This window comes from Apostichopus japonicus, chromosome 7 (assembly GCF_037975245.1).
Source record: "Apostichopus japonicus isolate 1M-3 chromosome 7, ASM3797524v1, whole genome shotgun sequence".
Classification (NCBI taxonomy): Eukaryota; Metazoa; Echinodermata; class Holothuroidea; order Aspidochirotida; family Stichopodidae; genus Apostichopus; species Apostichopus japonicus.
The window spans coordinates 4,638,866-4,658,107 of NC_092567.1; the positions used below are offsets into that span (position 1 = coordinate 4,638,866).

At 38.3% G+C, this 19,242-nt stretch overlaps 1 protein-coding gene across 1 annotated transcript in view; it reads right to left on the bottom strand.

Moving 5' to 3' along the window:
• Window positions 1-19,242, bottom strand: part of LOC139969978 (NLR family CARD domain-containing protein 4-like) — a 585,990-nt gene that overhangs the window by 526,565 nt on the left and 40,183 nt on the right. The window contains exon 5 of the mRNA XM_071975471.1: window positions 2,797-3,002. Within this exon, the coding sequence (XP_071831572.1) occupies window positions 2,797-3,002 (206 nt within the window). The remainder of the gene's footprint in view (window positions 1-2,796; window positions 3,003-19,242) is intronic.

Consider the following 19,242-nt stretch of genomic DNA (forward strand, 5'->3'; position numbering starts at 1 on the left):
GTGAACTTGTAGGTTCATTCATTGTGTACCGGGGATAGAAATCTGTACTTCATTTTGTTACCGTGTGTTATAACAATACTGTAAACCATTTGGAAAAAAGTCTGAAGGTGATAATGACAGCCTGCTAAGCCTTTCTATATTCGCTAAAAACAGTTTAGTTGCAAATTTGAAATCGATTTCTAGTTGTCGTTATCCATTATAAACTTCAATGGAATAATTTAATCACTTTCGCCTGTTCTGTGTAGATAAAAAAACTAGTGCAGTATATAATTCCATATTTAAAAAGATAAAAGATCTCATCAAACGAATATTTCTCCCTGCTAAACACGGGCAATATTTTATCTCCACCGTTTAACCGTTTAATCAACTTCACAGAACAAAACTGTTCTCCATAAAACTAGGCAATTAAGAACCCGCAATGTTTGTAGACACATGTTAGATATGTGAGTTATATTAAGGGCTATTTAATTATGTGCTAATTAGGCAGACTTCAGTATGCAAACGAAAAGTACATACAGAAAAAAAACCGAAGAAAGGGAAATAAAACATCCCTTCTATAAAATTAGGGAGAGGAGCAAGTGAGGGATGTATTAAACAACCAAGGAAATCAAGTTTACTCATTTAAATATATAAACAAAGAATAATAATGAGAACACGTTGTAATATCATGGCATATGACATGCAGTATAACTGAATGGCTGTTAGATATATACCTAACCCGTATTCAATACAATGATGCATTATTCCCAGCCACTGCTAGACACGGACTGACCTACTTATCGTCGGTTTCCATGGCTACGTTGTCTGGCAGTTACACTATTCCAGGTGTACACTAGACGCGTGTCCCGTTTTTCTATTCATTATCTTTAACCCTGGCTCGTGTCATCTATTATTAGGCTAATTAGGTATTTACGGGAGATCCAGGTGTGTCATATTTACTGCTAACTTATTTTACTTTAGAAATAAATTGTTTAAATCAATCGTCTGTGCAGAAAACTATTGTAGAAGTAGAATAGGCCTACTGTGTGTACTAAAATGGTGATGATGTTATCGGGTAGAAACGGAATTGATTTGAAGGGCTCCCTAAAAAAAGATGATGTGCGAAGGGGGGGGGAGGGGGAGCGCCGCGGCGAAGGAAGGGGTGGTGGTGGGTACAGGTAAGGTGTCTGAAGGGGAGTGGGGCAGAGGAGGCGAGACTAAAATTACCCAAGAGCACACTGGGATTGGGATAAAGTATTTAGTCTAGATAGGGAATCAACATTCTCTGTTACATTTTGTTTATAGTCAGACCATTTTACCTCCGTGGTCAGACCAAACAAAACCCCCGAAATGTATTATTTCCAGTAATATTTTTCTCCGCGGTCACAGTTATTCCCGGAATGGCGTTGTTTCACATATAACATACGTTAATCAGCTTTCGTTCTCATATATTTCATTTATGTAACTACTCAATAGCTTTTGTCTTTTCTTTCGAGATTTGGGTGATGCGCGGTGGGGGAGGGGGGAGGGGGTGACGGGTGCGACTTAAATATTGTCTTTATTTAGTAACACTTCATCTGTAGGTTGAAGATGTTACTGATTATGTTGTGAATGGTAAAGACGGAAAGGAGAAACTTTTACGAGGTTTGATCTGTGAGACCAAAGAAGGCGAGAGGAGGCAAGAGGGGGAGGGGGTTGGGTGGGTGGGGGTGGGTCTAAAATAACACTACATTGTAAAGGACCAAGCAGGGACGTCATGATCGAATCAAGTATGACGTAACATTAATACGAGGAATATTAAAATATTAAACAGTTTTGTTTAAAGTTATCAATTATACAAAGTTGAAGCTCTCGGTTAATTTGTAATTATTGTTTAAAAATTAGGTTAAAATATAAGCATAAATCATAATTAAGCTTATTTTGTATAACGTCGTATTTCAAACTATAACGAAAAAAGGGATGTAGTTTAAGCGGATTAAATTTGAACCTTTGAAATGAATCAGATATACAGATTTGCCTTTAATGATATTTATGGCAGTACATTGTTTTAACTATATAGTTAAGTCAATTGCAATTATATATTTCCTTCTAGTTAACTTTTATTTTGTTTTAATCAGTTAACTTATTTTGAGTAACAATTTTTTTAAATTTTGACAACCAAAACTATTTTATTGGTTACTTCTTTTGTATGAATTTAATTTTGGTATCATAATCTGATCAACATTTGGAGGAGTTTATGCTATTATTATTGCCATCATTTTACTACTTTAAAATTAATAACGATTTTCAATCTCTTTTGTTTCTTAAATTAATTTTACATAATTGAAAATCAACTATTTCGGAGGTTTCAGTCAAAATTAACAGTTATTCTTTATAAAACTTTACTTTAGAATATTAATTTCACTCGCTAGAATTATTAAAATCCAATTTCCTTGTCTATATTTCTCTTATTTTATCCTAATAAACATTCCTGTCATTCTAAAACCTATTTAGTTAAATTTTAACATTAACATAAACAAAGAACATTTAAACAACCGACACCCACCCCTGCACCCTTCTATTACCAACACCCTCTTAAAATATTCCCTATTTATCCATTATATTTTGTTTTATTAATCACAACATTCTACAGAATTCCTTTCACGATGACCTAATTATTGGAATAAATCCAACTGAACTCATTGAATCCAATCCTTAGCATTAAAATACAGCAGACTTTACATTCCCTTTTAGTTTAATATTGATAACTTTTATTAATTAAATTAATTCCCTGTTTAACTGTTATGATGATTCTAACATCTACACCGGAATACTTACAGCAGCTCCTTCAAGGTTGTACACTGTGAGGAGTAAGACAAGATGGCCGCCAACTCTTCATTAGTTAGTCTCCTGTTGTCCCAGATCCGCAGCTCCTGGAGAGAACTCAGGATAGAGAGAGAGAGACCAGACTGAAGGATAAGGTTCAGACCAGACTCATCAACTCTAGGAGAGCAGTGCCATAGATGCACACAGGAGATAGGAATCTAGAATGAAAGAATAGAGTTACTGAGTAATAGAGTAGATAGAGATAAATAGATTGGATTTGGTAAGGATTAGAATAATTATTATGATATTATAAATAATACAAATAACGAAATATATAGGGGAATAAAGCGATAAACTAGGACATTTATGTCGTGTTTATTTGTAAGACGGAATCAGTTATTGGAACGGAAATAAGGGGCTGATTTTAAGTGGAGACAAATAAACAGGAATAATTAGATTATATTAGAGAAAAATAAAGTGGTAATGTAGGATTAGAGGGTTAGTTTTGTTTTACAATTAAATTATTAATTAAAGTTTTTATAGCTAATAAGGTTTAATAAATTAAGAATGTGAGGCTACATATTTTTTATTTATTAGTTAATAGGAAACAAATCTCAATGACGGGTTGAGAATTTTATAAGAAATGGGTAAAAAATAATTGAGATTATCTATCTTTTGAAGAAAACAATTGATCAAATTTATTTGTATCTTTATTTAGAACTTTCAGAAGGAAAATGTAATTTAATGTTATAGGAATCTTGAAAAGGAAACTTCTACTCTAACTAATACCAGGTTTTTATAAAGTTTAAGGAGATTTGGAAGAATTATATTTAAACCAATAGGTTGTTTCTTATATATAATTAAAATGCAATTTAGAGAAGCAGATGTAGATCAAATTCAAGTTTCAAGAGAGAAGGTTGACGAGGCTTAAACTCAAATTTTAATATACAAATTATTTAATTATTGATCCAAATCCGACTTTTCTGCATGAATTATCATTATTTCTAATTAATACGATTTGTTTAAAAGATAATGTCCATCTGTGTTTAGTTATTAAATTCATTCCTAAGTTACGGTTTGAGTGTGACATAATTTCCAGTGGATTTTTTCGAAATGTAGCTTTGTTCTTTCTTTGTGTTTGTAGATATTCCTAAATTGGGTATTGCTTATGATCTTAACTTTCTTAACTTTATCGTTTCTTCCAATTACATAGTACCATCCGCTTTTTACATTTTGTTTTTACAAATAATATTGTTATATGTAAACACTTCATATCCTTGAGGGCTTAATTATACTAATTAATTATTACTTTTAAGTTTAATCGGGTTCATTGAAATATCTTCTCTTACTATGGAGTTCATCGGGTGTGAACAGTTAGCGGAACATTTAACGTTAGAGCTACGGCTCTCGCAAACTTCTGCTATTGAGTGTTGCAGCAGGGTAAAATAAGTGGCGCACTTTCAATTTCAAAACCATTTTACTTTTAAACTTCATATGGCCATAAGTCTGTTGGCTTAGAAATGACGTACAGTTTTTATAATTATGTGGGCAAAATTAAGACAAAACCAGCTGTGAGTAGAACACCACGATCTAGTTGCTGCTGGAAAGACATGGACGAAAGATTCCTTTTCAATAACTATGTATTGCATTTGATTATTATTAGACTTAAATTGAGGTTCAAAGCTCTAGGCCCTATACAGTATTTAACAAAGCTATATATTTCCCATTAAGTGTCAGGTATATTGGCAAGTCAGAAAACCCCTTTTTCATTTCTGCCCTTGGTGCTCAGAACATTTTGGCAGAAAAAAATCTCATTTGGAGCACCAAATTGCATCTAAGGCCAGGTGAAAATGCAAAATTATTTACAAAATGAAGAGGGTGTTGAAGTGTGCTATATTGCACCAAATTGCATCTGAGGCCACCTGGAAATGCAAAAGGGGAGGGGGACACCCCCTCCCCTTACACCCCTCCCCGGGCCGGCCATCAGTCTTCAGCCCCCCCCCCCCCCACTCAAAAGTACCTTCCTACGCCACTGTCAACAACTATATGCTAAGATTTGTATTATTTAGTTAGATTTGCTAAGCATCTCCTCTTGCTAAAAGTAGTAATTCTAGCTTTTCGCGGGTGATGTTTGAGATTTTTAACATAGCCTAACTGTATTACTTGTCTAACCTATAGCCTACCTAAGTTGGGCCTGGCCTTTGTACACATCCTAGCCTATGCCTCTATACCATACCGTCAAATTATCTCTCTGATCAATAATTACTATTTTAACTATTCACAGCGGTTCCTCTCCATTAAACAATCCATCTTAATAACCACAACAAGTCAATGATAACAAACAACTCCCACGAATATACTACGTACTCTGCAACTCCACTGATATAACACTAAATCATTCATTATCAGTGATACTGATATATACAATACAAGATTTGAACAGGTATTCAATAGCATGAGTCACTGATATTTATATACAGGTGTTTCCCAGCTGTTCGCGGGTGATGTTTGAGATTTGTAACAGACATTTGGCGCCAATAGAAATAAATGTACGTAACGTTATATATGCCCGGTGGAAACAGACAGTTTAAAAACTGACGTCGATTGGGTATGTAGCAAGGAAGAGGTTGAGGAAGTAAATAATACAACACAACCTATATCAAGTAGATCAATCTATCATTGACATTTCTCCCTAAGCGGTAGGGTGTTAGTCCTCGTGCACCCCCTCCCCCACCACCAGTTAAAATTTGGCAAAAAAGCATTTTATGTACTCATTCACCCACCTTATCATCTGTTAATGGGTGCATACACAAACAATTAACACAAAAGTTTGAATACCGTCTGTTTCAAATGATTTGAAAGAGTACATGTTTAATGAATATTAAAACCTACATGGAATAACATAAATTGAACATCCTTGTTCAGTCATACACATCTTGCAGACACATCGTGCAGACAAAACGTGTCTGTGTCAAGTTACATTTTTGTTTTTACAAATAATCACTTGATCATCTTGAAATTATTGGAATAAATGTAACCACACGACTTTTTTCATCCCCTCCCCACCCAACCACCTTGTAATTAATACCACTCCATGTCAGTGCTGGATTATGCAGATAAATCTTTGCACCAGCAAAGAGAGTGTCAAGCAATCAAACGATGTATTGTCTTTTCACGTACCTCGTAATTGCTCAAATCAAAATACTATGTCGACATTTAACCAATAATTGTAATAGTCAATTCATGTAGCCCCCCCCCCCCTTTTTTCTCCGTTTTACTCATTACCATCCTCATCAAGAAAAGTTTATTTTTTGAGAAAAAATAGTTGAAATTTGCATAAGAAAGAAATCTTGATTTCGAGAAATGCAATGGCAATTTCGAGAGAAACGTACAAGTTTGAGATAAAACGCTAATATTTTTAGTTGAGAAGTCGACATTTTAAAAGTTTAAGTTTAAAACAAAAAGAAATCGACATTTTACATGAAGGGAATTAAAGAGGTCGAAATCAATCGAAGAGGTTCTAAATTTTAGAAAAAGTAGTTTAATGTTGAGAATTTCGGTTATATTACAGATTGCAATTTTAAGACAAATTTGATTTTCAAGAAAAGGGTTTCAATTTTGAAAAAGGGTTGAAATTCCCAGAAATATTCAAAACTTTGCGATAAAATAATTAAAATTTTGATATGCAAATTTTGAAATTTTTCAGTGTTCCATGTGGCTCACAATAATGACAAAATATGAATTGTTTGCTTAATTGCGATGCCTCCCGACCACTTCCCCAACCCATTCATTTTTTGATCCCTTCCTACGCCAATCAAGTGATTTGTCACATGTCTACATAGATATGGGGAAGCATGTGAACATTAAGGAGGAGGTACATCTTGTGGCTAATTTGTGTATATTTCTGATTAAGTGCATAAGCGATAACTTTGCCTCTCCAATCCTGAAAACGGATCGACTCTCCTGTACGGTCTAGTACCCTGTAACGTGGGTTCACATTCAAAAATTCACCCGATCAATTTAGGAAGGGGAATGAACATTTATGGTCAGACTATAGGTGGCGAAAGTTTTGATGGTGTTGCTGTGGAGTCGTTGAATGCAATTCCATGTATGGGATTGTTGGTCCTCCGATTGAAACAATTCTGGGGCGTAGTTAGACTATAATATCTGTCTAAACTTAAGGTTGTGCTAAAACATACTAGTGTGAAGTTTAAAAACTGAACTGACCGCGATGTTAAAAACACTATTGTATAATAACATACAAAATCAGAAAATATAGTCTTGCCCGTCCAGTTATTCCGTAAATTACTATTGGATGGGCATGTTGCCCAACCATTTATTATTCCTATATACAATGATGCCTTACAAAGAGGTACACATTATAGCATGTTACCTACATGTAGCCATGCATCACATTTTATTAGCAGATGTAAATATATATATGTTATCTACTACTTGAAATCGGTTCGCAGGACTAGGGGAACGGGACCCCTTCTCGACCCCCATATTTAGTATAGGATTTCAAGGGGGGGGGGATCTCCCAACTGACACTGCTATGGAAATGCCAGAGTTGTTGGCTTGTTGAAGGCAAATCTCAGTAGCCCCGTCCCCTGAAATTGTTTTGAAAATGTATGTTAATTGGTGCACTCCGAGGCATAATTAGACAACCAATTAGGTCTAAACTTGGCTCCAGACACCATGCAGTTTTGCCTATGAATATGTTTTTGTTAAGTCGGGGGGGGGGACAGGGAAGGGTACACCTGTAGCTGTGCTTTACCATCATATTTGTTTTCATGATTTGCATATTGCGTTTTCATTATATATTTTGTGCCGGACCCCTTTTTATGTTTGGACTTCGGAAGATCTGTTGTGAATAGTCAAGAGGCCGTCCAAATTGTAATTTGGTGTGTTGCAGTGTAATAACTAAGTTTTTTTTTAATCTTTTCCATAAGACCTATACGCTACGACCCATAACACGTATACACTTCAAGCGGCTGTACAGTATTCTATGAAAGCAACATTACCAGAAAATTATCGAGGTGCAAATGATGAATTACCGTTTTGCAGCATGTAGTCGAAGTCCTCACTTTTAGATCTAATGAATTTGCTATTATCTTGTAAATACTCTAGCTATAATTTCAGCTAGAAAATTGATCATTTATTTGAAAAAGAGGGGAATTTCCCTCGTAGCCAATGGAAACGACTTGAACAAGTCTCATCTTCAGAATCTAAACAAACCAACGACACAGTGTAAAGCAGCGTTTGAAGAACGGTTGTATGGTTGTACTTCTCTGTTTGTTTAACGTGATTCCCCGAAGCTACAGTACTGGCTTACTAATATGAAGATATTGCAATATATTTCAGATGGTGATACTGAAAGAAACAGACGGAGTATATTGCAATTGTCAAAGAAGAAATCCCACGTATGTCTTGTGTTCCTTTCATATTGTTAGGCTATGTACCTACAAGGACAGGGACATCATAACGTTGAAGTTATGGCTTAGGTCGTCTCTAGTCATATAAGAAAAGTGCAGCCTAACTTAGGCCTAGTCCAATGGTTTTAGTTAATGTATTCAATAGTCCGCAATGCCAGCATAAAGCGTGACCTATGCCCAGCACAATGTAGGAATAGCTGAAATATGGTGATGCTAGCCTGCTGGTGTTAGTTGGTGAAAAGTTGAAGGGGAGGGTTTCCTCCCACAGAATACTTCGATCATATTAGTTTATTAAAGAAGTGTTCGACACTTGCGAGATCATCCATCTGTCTGAAAGGTTTTAGTCACAAACTTAAAGTACTCTGAAATTGTTTCCTCTCCTGGGATGTTGTGGGTTTAAGTGCTAACCTGCCAGTGAGTAAAGGTCAAATGAAATGTAAGGTTTTCCAGAGATTGAGATTCAATATTCCATATCATATGCAAACATTATTGTAGTTTGTGTCACCCATAATACTGCAGTGCTTTACCCACCCTTACTGGCCCAAGACAACCCATTATTGGAACATATCCAGAATATCCAGGGTTTTTGCTGGTAATGATCAGTTCCTATTGACGTATCTTCAGCTTCAATATCACAAATCAAATTTCACTTTTACATAATTTACTTACTAAAAGTGTAGGGGTCTTTTACAGCTATCATGTAAAGTTGATTGCCCACAAAGACTGCTGTAGTGTCACATTGCTATCTGAATGCAAAAATTCCTAAGAACGTTCAAAAAGCTTTAGAAACCAAACACTTTAATACTGAATAATCAATAAATTAAAAAGATCAATGATTGGATCAAAGTGGAACTGCTACCATGGTTTTTTTTTGTTGTTGTTAGTATCCTTTTGTGTCTGATGTCTTCTGAAATTTTTGAATAACTAAAATGATTTCATGTTAGTGTTTCACTTTTGATTTAGAAGTCACTGTGACTCGAACGGCTCCATGATGTAATAATCCAACCGTAGGAAGAAACCCTCTAGTGAATATGAAGACAGAGACTGTACCGGATAGAGGAGATTAGGACCTATGAACCTATCAAGCTTCTTCAGTATCCTACACTTCTTGATGCACAGAGTTCCATAGGAATGGTAAGAATGAAGTAAATCTGGTTTGTTGTGACTTGATTCACCAAACTGTTGGCTAGCAATCATAGTTAAGGAATTTAAATTCCCCTGCAACCCTTGATCAATATCATGTCATGATAAAATGTCTTCCTTACATATTTGAGAGCTAAATACTGTTTAAAATAAACACATTTAGAGGGCATTCAATCATATACAAGCATCCACTAGGGTGGTGAGCACTTGCCCCCCCCCCCCCATGGGCTCCACTAGGGCTGCAAAATCACTATCAGAGAAAATTAAATATCTGAAAAGTGAAAATGTCGCAGCTAAAGTCCACAGGGACTCCCACCAGGGCTTAGATTTACTTCATAGAAATTACATTTTTTTTCTCTAACATGTATTTGAATGCACTTTGAACTCAATACAAGAGGACAAGAAGTCTCAGAGATGTTACAGAGCTCTTCTGAAGCACCCGGCTAGGGCTCAGATATACAGTATATATTCCACAGAGTAAAATCAGATTAAGTATTTCTATTACTGACATGTCCTCAAGTGCTCAAAATTGCTAGCAGATTCCAGAAACTATGTGAAAGTACTGAAGATTTGGAGAGCTTTGCAGTACCCTTGTAAGTCCAGCCACTATAAACAGAAAACACAATTGGAAATACTTCCTACTAATCTGAGTATATGTAGCTGTGAATACATAATTGTCACTTGTGCTTGTTTAATTTTTAAACATTGCTTTGCCAGACACTGCAGTTAGTTTTAAAAAAATCTAATTGGTCTCAAACTGATCTAACTTCACCAACTTGGTACAGTGGCTTAATAGGGACATAGGAAAACTAAATAAGTGTCCCAAATATCAACAGTTTGACTTTTATATCTCAAGATATGACTTAAAAGTCAAAATTCTGACATTTTTGTATTACCTCATTAGTCAAAATTTTAACTTCATCATCTCAAAACTTTCTTAACTCAATATTTTAAGGTTACAAGTGTCTTCATCTGCCAAATTTGTAGAACTGGCCATATTGTATGGCTATTGACCAGCTGAACAGGGTACTTTATAAACCTTTGGTGATCAAAAATTATAGAAAGAGACCCCAGAGAGTGGTGTAACTAAGTCAGTGTAGGCAATGCAGTCTCCAGGGGCCTGGTGCCATTAAATGAAGCAAAATAATATAAAACACCCATCCACCACATCTACACACTAACTTAGATATTATTATCTCCTTATGAGTGGAAATTCAAAAGAGATTTTGTCCTCAATAGGAAAGAGAGGTGCGAAATCTCACATATTTCTCAGTCAAGCCAAAACCATGCATGGTTGGGTTCGTGTGAGGTTGGACTCTCCTTTGGGAGCTCATTTATATCACTGCACCACACCTTTATATGCCACTTCCACTAACAACGGACAATCCGGTTCAAGTTTGATGGTTAACTGGTTCATTGTTTTTACACTTAATACCTGGTTACTGGCAACTGAAGTGTACTTTCCTACCTCTGGATTTTTTCTCTGAATGTCCATGTATACAGGCCAGAGACATACACACATCTTTTTCTTACTGACATTCTCAATTTCTCCTATAATTAGGACTTAAATCTCATTCACATCACTTTCTTTTCTCTTCATTAGGTTAATTATGAAGCCAGCTAATAGAGGATCACCTATTCCACCTGTAGTTACCAGTTTTTGATGGAAGTGTTCATACTGTGCTGACAAAGACGATGAACGGTTCATCAGCTGATATTTCCTCCTTGTGATGGTAATCACATTAATGGTAAGTGTAGAACAGTAATGATGTTTCAAATATGTGAGGTAGACTTTTTGAATAGCCTCGCAGATCAAGGAATACTCTTTAATCTCCATTCACTCTCACTAAAAGAATTTTATATAAAGTTTTAACTCATCCACTCAAAATACAACTGACAGAATTAATCCCTAGTAAGGACAATAACATGATTGGATTCTTGCTGGATTAATCCAGTACTTGGTATGGTTGTAATGAGCTTGCCATTACACAATTAACTGCCTAAACACCCTCTGGTACATTTTACCATATGTCAAACTGAAATAAAATTGCCTCCCAGACTCAAATGAATAAAGGCCTCTAGAACTCCTGACAATCCCAGAATGGTAAGACTGGAAGACAACTTGTTGGTTTGTATGAAAGTACAGTAGTTTGGGTTACCCACAAATAAGTCTTCTGTTTAGATATTTATTTTCTTCAGATTAAAACCAAAAACTTGAAATACCATTTTAGATATTTCATAATGCTGTAGAAACATTAAAGAAGTCAACTCAGTCTGTATCGCTGAGCTTTGAGTTAGAGGCATTTGTAATGAACACTCCATCAAACAAAAACAAGAAACCTTGATTAATTTAGGTAGGTCACACAAAGGTCACACAACTATGGATATAATCTTGAACTTTAATGTACTTTGTTTGTTATGATGTTTATTTACTGTAGTACAGTAGAGATGACTGTTTTAAGCATTTGCTTACATATATATTGGAAATATGATTTGAAATGTAATTGGACAGTAAAATGCAAATCACCTCCACCTTTGGTATTCATCTCAAAGGTGTCTTTCATATCAGCTGAAGATTATGGTTGGGTTTGTATCTAATTTACTTCTTTGATATTTTTCTCCAAACTCCTGATAAACTGTCACACACCAGTTCTTAGATTCACAATCACATCTTGTAAGGCTAAAGAAGCATTATTCAAGTAAGGTGTACACAAACCCAGTGACATTGAGAGCCAGGCACAGTTAAATGCACAGTTGTGTCACCAGATCCACTTTTTTTAAGTCTTTGTTTATCCAAAGTTTAAAGTATATCAATCTTTATCACATATTTCACTGGGCACTTAGCTGATGTACAACTGTAGCCTCCACCCAACCCTCACCCTCTCACAACAGGACTGCACCGAACAACGTGTTATGAAATAACAGTATATGTCAAAGTCTGCAGATAGAAAAATATGTACTTTAACTCAATCAATTAGAGTACAATGTCATCATTTCAGAAATCCTACAAATTCATCAACCTATAGACAGTCCAGTGTTATTGCCTAAAGTTTGTATTGAAGATTCCATGCTTGTCTCAATTTCAAGTTAATGTTTCGTTATATTTCAATTAGCTTGGTATTAGGTGAGCTGTATACACACTTTGGGAAGCATTATGAGACCTTGAACTCATCTTGTACAGTCTATATATTTGTATTCTGGTTGCATTAGTTTCTTTACATTGTTATTATAATTATAACTGAGTGATTTATTTTGAAACTGCAGTAGCATTTTGCTGCATACCATATGTTTATATCAGCTGTGTTCTGTGTTTGACAATGCTACATGGTAGAATGCTGCTACTTGCAGACCCGATGATGAAAATTTACCTGAATAATAACATTATAATTGATCACCAAATGCAGTTTTTTTTTTTCTCATCATCAGGTAAACTGGAATTATTCAGTCCTGAGACCAGCCTTTTTAGGGCTTTACCATATATATCCGGATTACAGCTCTTGGAAGAAATGTGTACAGTTAACATGAGCAGGGTAATGATTGTATGGTCCACCAACTGATTCTTACCCACCCACCCCTCCCCCCTCCTCCCCTCCTCCATGAAAATGAAAGTGGTATTTTAATATTTTTACTCCATGACGTATCAGATGATCCCTCAAGGGAAATTTCCCCACCGGAAAGTCTATCATCCAGCACCCCCCCCAACTCCCTTCAATTCAAATCACTGTTAAAACAAGACATAACATATAAACAATCTAGTTAGAATACTGCTAAAGTTTGTGTCTTAGACTCAGGGATTCTGTGAGACCTCTTTTGTTCAGTATTTCTCTAATTGTAGCATCATCTCTACAAATTGTATCATAATTGTAGGTTTCAAGAGGATGAAATTCTGATGCCAAGTACATCTCTAATCTCTCAAATCTGACCAATTTTTAATGGTCATTAGCATCCATTTTTTCATGATGCAGCACTTTCATTCCTGTCACTGTGTGAGCATATAATGCTAATGAAGGCTTTCAATTATCACAGCCTCCAGGTTGAGTGGATATTATGTAATTTATGACAAGTTCCACCTATCCCATCATATTAAATATGCCATGGATAATGCTAGGTATTGACTATTGCACTATGACAAGCAACAGTTTATGATTCTATCACAGAAGATCATACAACACAATATGACAATCACTTAGCATGTTATGTCATCTGAAATCTTTAATGCATTTGCTTGATTTTTCTGTTCTTAAAGTTATTGTGTAATTCAGTAATTCTGTTATAACAGTGTGTTTGGGTAGAGAGGGGGGGGTGCATCATGTTGCTGTATATTGGCAAAATTGGAAATGAAGTTACTGGGAAAGTTGTGAAAGCAAAAACACTAACATTTATGTAATAGAGCAGCCTCTGCTTCACACTGGTATACAGATAGTTTGAAAAAAGCAATCTAGACCAGTAATTAGGCCTAACTTTGCTTGACTTCAAAGTAATAGAATTAGAAATTTGGTGTTCATACAAAGATGAACAACTTCATTGGCCTGCTGCACCAAAAAACGTTAAAAGTATCTAATTAGAAAGTGTGCTGACCAAGTAATAGTCTTATCCATAGGATTGCAAACATGTTACCAAATTTTGCCTTTTGTTTTCTTTATGGATAAATTTCCAAAAATTATTCAACTTTAAAATAAAAGCGCCTTGCAATAAAATGAATGAACCTGCAATTATTGAGTCATTTTAGCATAAGCTTGTGTATCTGTGAGCAATGGAATAACTGTTGAGTAAATATTAAAAAGGCAAACTCAAAAACAAGGGATTTTATCGTTTGCATTAAACATCTAGTTCTGATATGTTTCTTATTGTCTTTGTCTTTATCTCCTGATTAGGTAAATGTGGATTAATCTTTCTTGAGACGATCTTTGGGGTCACATGATGTGGATCTTGCACAGAATGGTTTACAATATGCTGATGGTAATGATTAGTGTATACTTAGAGTATAGCAGGACTGGTAAGCTGGGTTGTAGTTATAATTAGATTTGATTCTGAAGTAGGAAGAGATTTTGTTACTGCCTAATCCTGTTGGAACAGTAAATGTTTTGAATCTTGCTTGATCAGCAAACTCTCTAAGGGCCTAGGGAAGAAGATAATGGCTTCAGTCTAACATACACACACCATATATTAGGCAATACATGTCATACATTGTATTGCTTACCATTGTGTAAAAGTACACAAAGAGGTGTATGTGTTTAGTATACTGGGTCCATTTCTTTGTTTTGTGTAGCCATCATAAATGAAGGAACAAAATATTCAGATGACTTGATCCCTTCTAATTTATCAGTGTGTCATAGTGTTGGGTGGCAGGTAAGGGAAGTAATCAGTCTTAACAGCGCAGCCAGACTCCCCTGTATTGTCAGCCTACTGTAATTTCCGCAAATAATAGGCAGTAAAATGTATGGCAGGCTCATAAACAATCAATTTAATTCATAAGTGCATGTGCCCTAATAATTAAATAGAGTCACTGCACACAAAATGAGACCCATACACACACTAAGTTAGAACCATACCCACACTAAGTTAGAACCATGTAGAATGACTAACAGGAACCATAAAAATCTCTGTTTCCATCCTAACCTTTCCAACCCTTCCCCTCTCAGTACATCTATAACCCAATAAAATTGATGTCAAATTTAAATCTGAAGATAATCTAGGTTTTATGTCATTTGTTAATGAGCTATATACTAAGGGATTACAAATGGAAGTCTTTAGTGGGTTTACTGTTAATGTGTGGATATGTTGTTGTCAGTCAGTAATACAAGACATGCATGAACCTTCTGGACCATATGCATGTCCTCAGAGTAAAAATCAAAGTAATTCAGAATTCCATTCTTAGCCATTGGTCAACAGTGTTGAAGGATTCTCTTAATGTGTTCTGCTTAAGATGTACATTATTTGCACTTCAGTTATAATACTGGCCATTTAAGAGATAATTCCAGGAAACTCCAGCACATGTGCTTTCTACATTTATGTTCTGTTGCAATACTATGGAAGATAGCTCACAAATCTGGTAGAAATTTCCAGCAATTGTCAAAAGATATCTTGTATCGGAGGGGGGGGTGGGGGTGGCTACACAATTCTTGTGAGGTAACATGGAGTTGATCAGTCACCACTACAAGTGTTGTAATTGCCTACATCAGATGCAGAACATATTCCTAAAAACAATATATTTGCTGCCCTGAGATTACAGCTCTATACTATTCATATATACTTATTAATAAGACACAAGGAAAGACGTTGAAATATGTTACAAAAATGATCACAGACCCGACCAATTTTCACCTTGATAAATCTAGTGAATGGAAAATTGATTTATTGTGTATTTTCTCTTTCACCTCCAGGTGATACAGTTTTCAACATTTCTTCTGTACATTTCCTCCAAGAAAGTGAAGGAAAACTCAAGCTGAAACACATTACTGCTGACATAACTTCCTTTGTGGATGTGAGTCTGGTGAGACTTTACATAATAATTCTCAACAGTAAGTTTGTGAAATGGTAATGGGCTGTGTTGGGTTCCTTTGATGAAATCTACAGGCTATATGTAGGTGAAGACAGCTTGCCTAATTATTTCTATAAAAAAACATAACATGACATTTTTAAGATTCCACTTGTTTAATTGTGTAGAGCTAACAAACTTGACTAAACACAACTACTATATTGTAGTATGCAGTGGTGGATTGAAGATTTCTCTAAAGTGGAGACAGCTACTGATAGTTACCTAAATTAACAGTTCATCAAAAAACTTCAACTTCTGCAGAAAATAAAGATTGCCGACATGCCAGGCAAGCTAAGTTGTTGTAGTATGTACCTTGGTCTGATCAGGGATGTGTTTGAAATTGAGAAACTATGAAGTATCAAGTTTTTGAAGTTATATGTGCATTGTCACCTGTCGGTTACTCCCAAGATTTTCTGGCATGCTGTAACATATCAACTCCAACTTATTATCAGCATGTTGAGTTACCATGCATGTACATAGACAGTCACAGTTTGTTAGGTATCCAGGACTAAACTGATAAATGGTTGGAATTATGAATGGTTGGGCCTACATCATGGACAGAAGCGAAGTATACAGTCTCAGGCCTTATACACCATATAAAAGTATGTTAATATATTTATCACTCAGCAGCTTGAGGAAGTATTGTTTATAACACAACCGCCATTTATAACGAAGCAATGTAACACCTAATTAATTAAAATGGAATGAATTCCAATGATGGTTAGTTATGGCTAATGATGTAATAAAACCCTCCATTTTTATGTATATGGTTGATGATTATTCATGAGATGCTGATTATTGTGTTTACTGTTGAACTTAATTCCTCTTTTCTTGTTTATTATTCCCAGAAAGTTTTCCGTTGTTCATTTATACTTGTATAAAATTTATACTTTACGTATAATATAATAATTGTTAGAGGAGTGGAGAGAGAGAGGGGAGATGGAGAGGGTGGGGATGGAGGGGTTTGAGGGAGATGGAGGGGTTTGAATTGATGGAGATGGAGCGGGTTGGAGAGTTGGAGCGGGTGGGGATGGAGTAAGATGGAGGAGTTTGAGGGAGGGGGTTGGGGAGTTGGAGAGGGTGGGGATGGAGGGGTGTGAGGAAGATGGAGCAGGTTGGATAGTTGGAGAGGGTGGGGATTGAGGGGTTTGAGGGAGATGGAGGGGTTTGAATTGATGGAGATGGAGCGGGTTGGAGAGTTGGAGCGGGTGGGGATGGAGTAAGATGGAGGAGTTTGAGGGAGGGGGTTGGGGAGTTGGAGAGGGTGGGGATGGAGGGGTGTGAGGAAGATGGAGCAGGTTGGATAGTTGGAGAGGGTGGGGATTGAGGGGTTTTAGGGAGATGGAGGGGTTTAATGGAGATGGAGCGGGTTGGAGAGTGGGAGCGGGTGGGGATGGAGTAAGATGGAGGAGTTTGAGGGAGAGGGTTGGGGAGTTGGAGAGGGTGGGGATGGAGGGGTTTGAGGGAGATGGAGGGGTTTGATGGAGCGGGTTGGAGAGTTGAGGCGGGTGGGGATGGAGTAAGATGGAGGAGTTTGAGGGAGGGGGTTGGGGAGTTGGAGAGGGTGGGGATTGAGGGGTGTGAAAGAGATGGAGCAGGTTGGAGAGCTGGAGAGGGTGGGGATGGAGGGGTTTGAGGGAGATGGAGGGGTTTGATGGAGATGGAGCAGGTTGGAGAGTTGGAGCGGGTGGGGATGGAGTAAGATGGAGGAGTTTGAGGGAGGGGGTTGGGGAGATGGAGAGGGTGGGGATTGAGGGGTTTGAGGGAGATGGAGGGGTTTGATGGAGATGGAGCGGGTTGGAGAGTTGGAGTGGGTGGGGATGGAGTAAGATGGAGGAGTTTGAGGGAGGGGGTTGGGGAGATGGAGAGGGTGGGGATTGAGGGGTTTGAGGGAGATGGAGGGGTTTGATGGAGATGAAGGGGGTTGGGGAGTTGGAGAGGGTGGGATGGAGGGGTTTGATGGAGATGAAGCAGGTTGGAGAGTTGAGGCGGGTGGGGATGAAGTAAGATGGAGGAGTATGAGGGAGGGGGTTGGGGAGTTGGAGAGGGTGGGGGATGGAGTGGTGTGAGGGAGATGAAGTGGGTTGGAGAGTTGGAGAGGGTGGGGATGGAGTAAGATGGAGGAGTTTGAGGGAGGGGGTTGGGGAGTTGGAGAGGGTGGGGATGGAGGGGTTTGAGGGAGATGGAGGGGTTTGATGGAGATGGAGCGGGTTGGAGAGTTGGAGCGGGTGAGGATGGAGTAAGATGGAGGAGTTTGAGGGAGGGGGTTTTGGAGTTGGAGAGGGTGGGGGATGGAGGAATGTGAGGGAGATGAAGCGGGTTGGAGAGTTGGAGCGGGTGGGGATGGAGTAAGATGGAGGAGTTTGAGGGAGGGGGTTGGGGAGATGGAGAGGGTGGGGATTGAGGGGTTTGAGGGACATGGAGGGGTTTGATGGAGATGGAGGGGGTTGGGGAGTTGGAGAGGGTGGGATGGAGGGGTTTGATGGAGATGAAGCAGGTTGGAGAGTTGAGGCGGGTGGGGATGAAGTAAGATGGAGGAGTATGAGGGAGGGGGTTGGGGAGTTGGAGAGGGTGGGGATGGAGTAAGATGGAGGAGTTTAAGGGAGGGGGTTGGAGAGTTGGAGAGGGTGGGGGATGGAGGGGTGTGAGGGAGATGGAGGGGGCTAGAGAGGGTGGGGATGGAGTAAGATGGAGGAGTTTGAGGGAGGGGGTTTTGGAGTTGGAGAGGGTGGGGGATGGAGGAATGTGAGGGAGATGAAGCGGGTTGGAGAGTTGGAGCGGGTGGGGATGGAGTAAGATGGAGGAGTTTGAGGGAGGGGGTTGGGGAGATGGAGAGGGTGGGGGATGGAGGGGTGTGAGGGAGATGGAGCGGGTTGGGGAGTTGGAGAGGGTGGGGATGGAGGGGTGTGAGGGAGATGAAGTGGGTTGGAGAGTTGGAGAGGGTGGGGATGGAGTAAGATGGAGGAGTTTGAGGGAGGGGGTTGGGGAGTTGGAGAGGGTGGGGATGGAGGGGTTTGAGGGAGATGGAGGGGTTTGATGGAGATGGAGCGGGTTGGAGAGTTGGAGCGGGTGGGGATGGAGTAAGATGGAGGAGTTTGAGGGAGGGGGTTTTGGAGTTGGAGAGGGTGGGGGATGGAGGAATGTGAGGGAGATGAAGCGGGTTGGAGAGTTGGAGCGGGTGGGGATGGAGTAAGATGGAGGAGTTTGAGGGAGGGGGTTGGGGAGATGGAGAGGGTGGGGATTGAGGGGTTTGAGGGAGATGGAGGGGTTTGATGGAGATGGAGGGGGTTGGGGAGTTGGAGAGGGTGGGATGGAGGGGTTTGATGGAGATGAAGCAGGTTG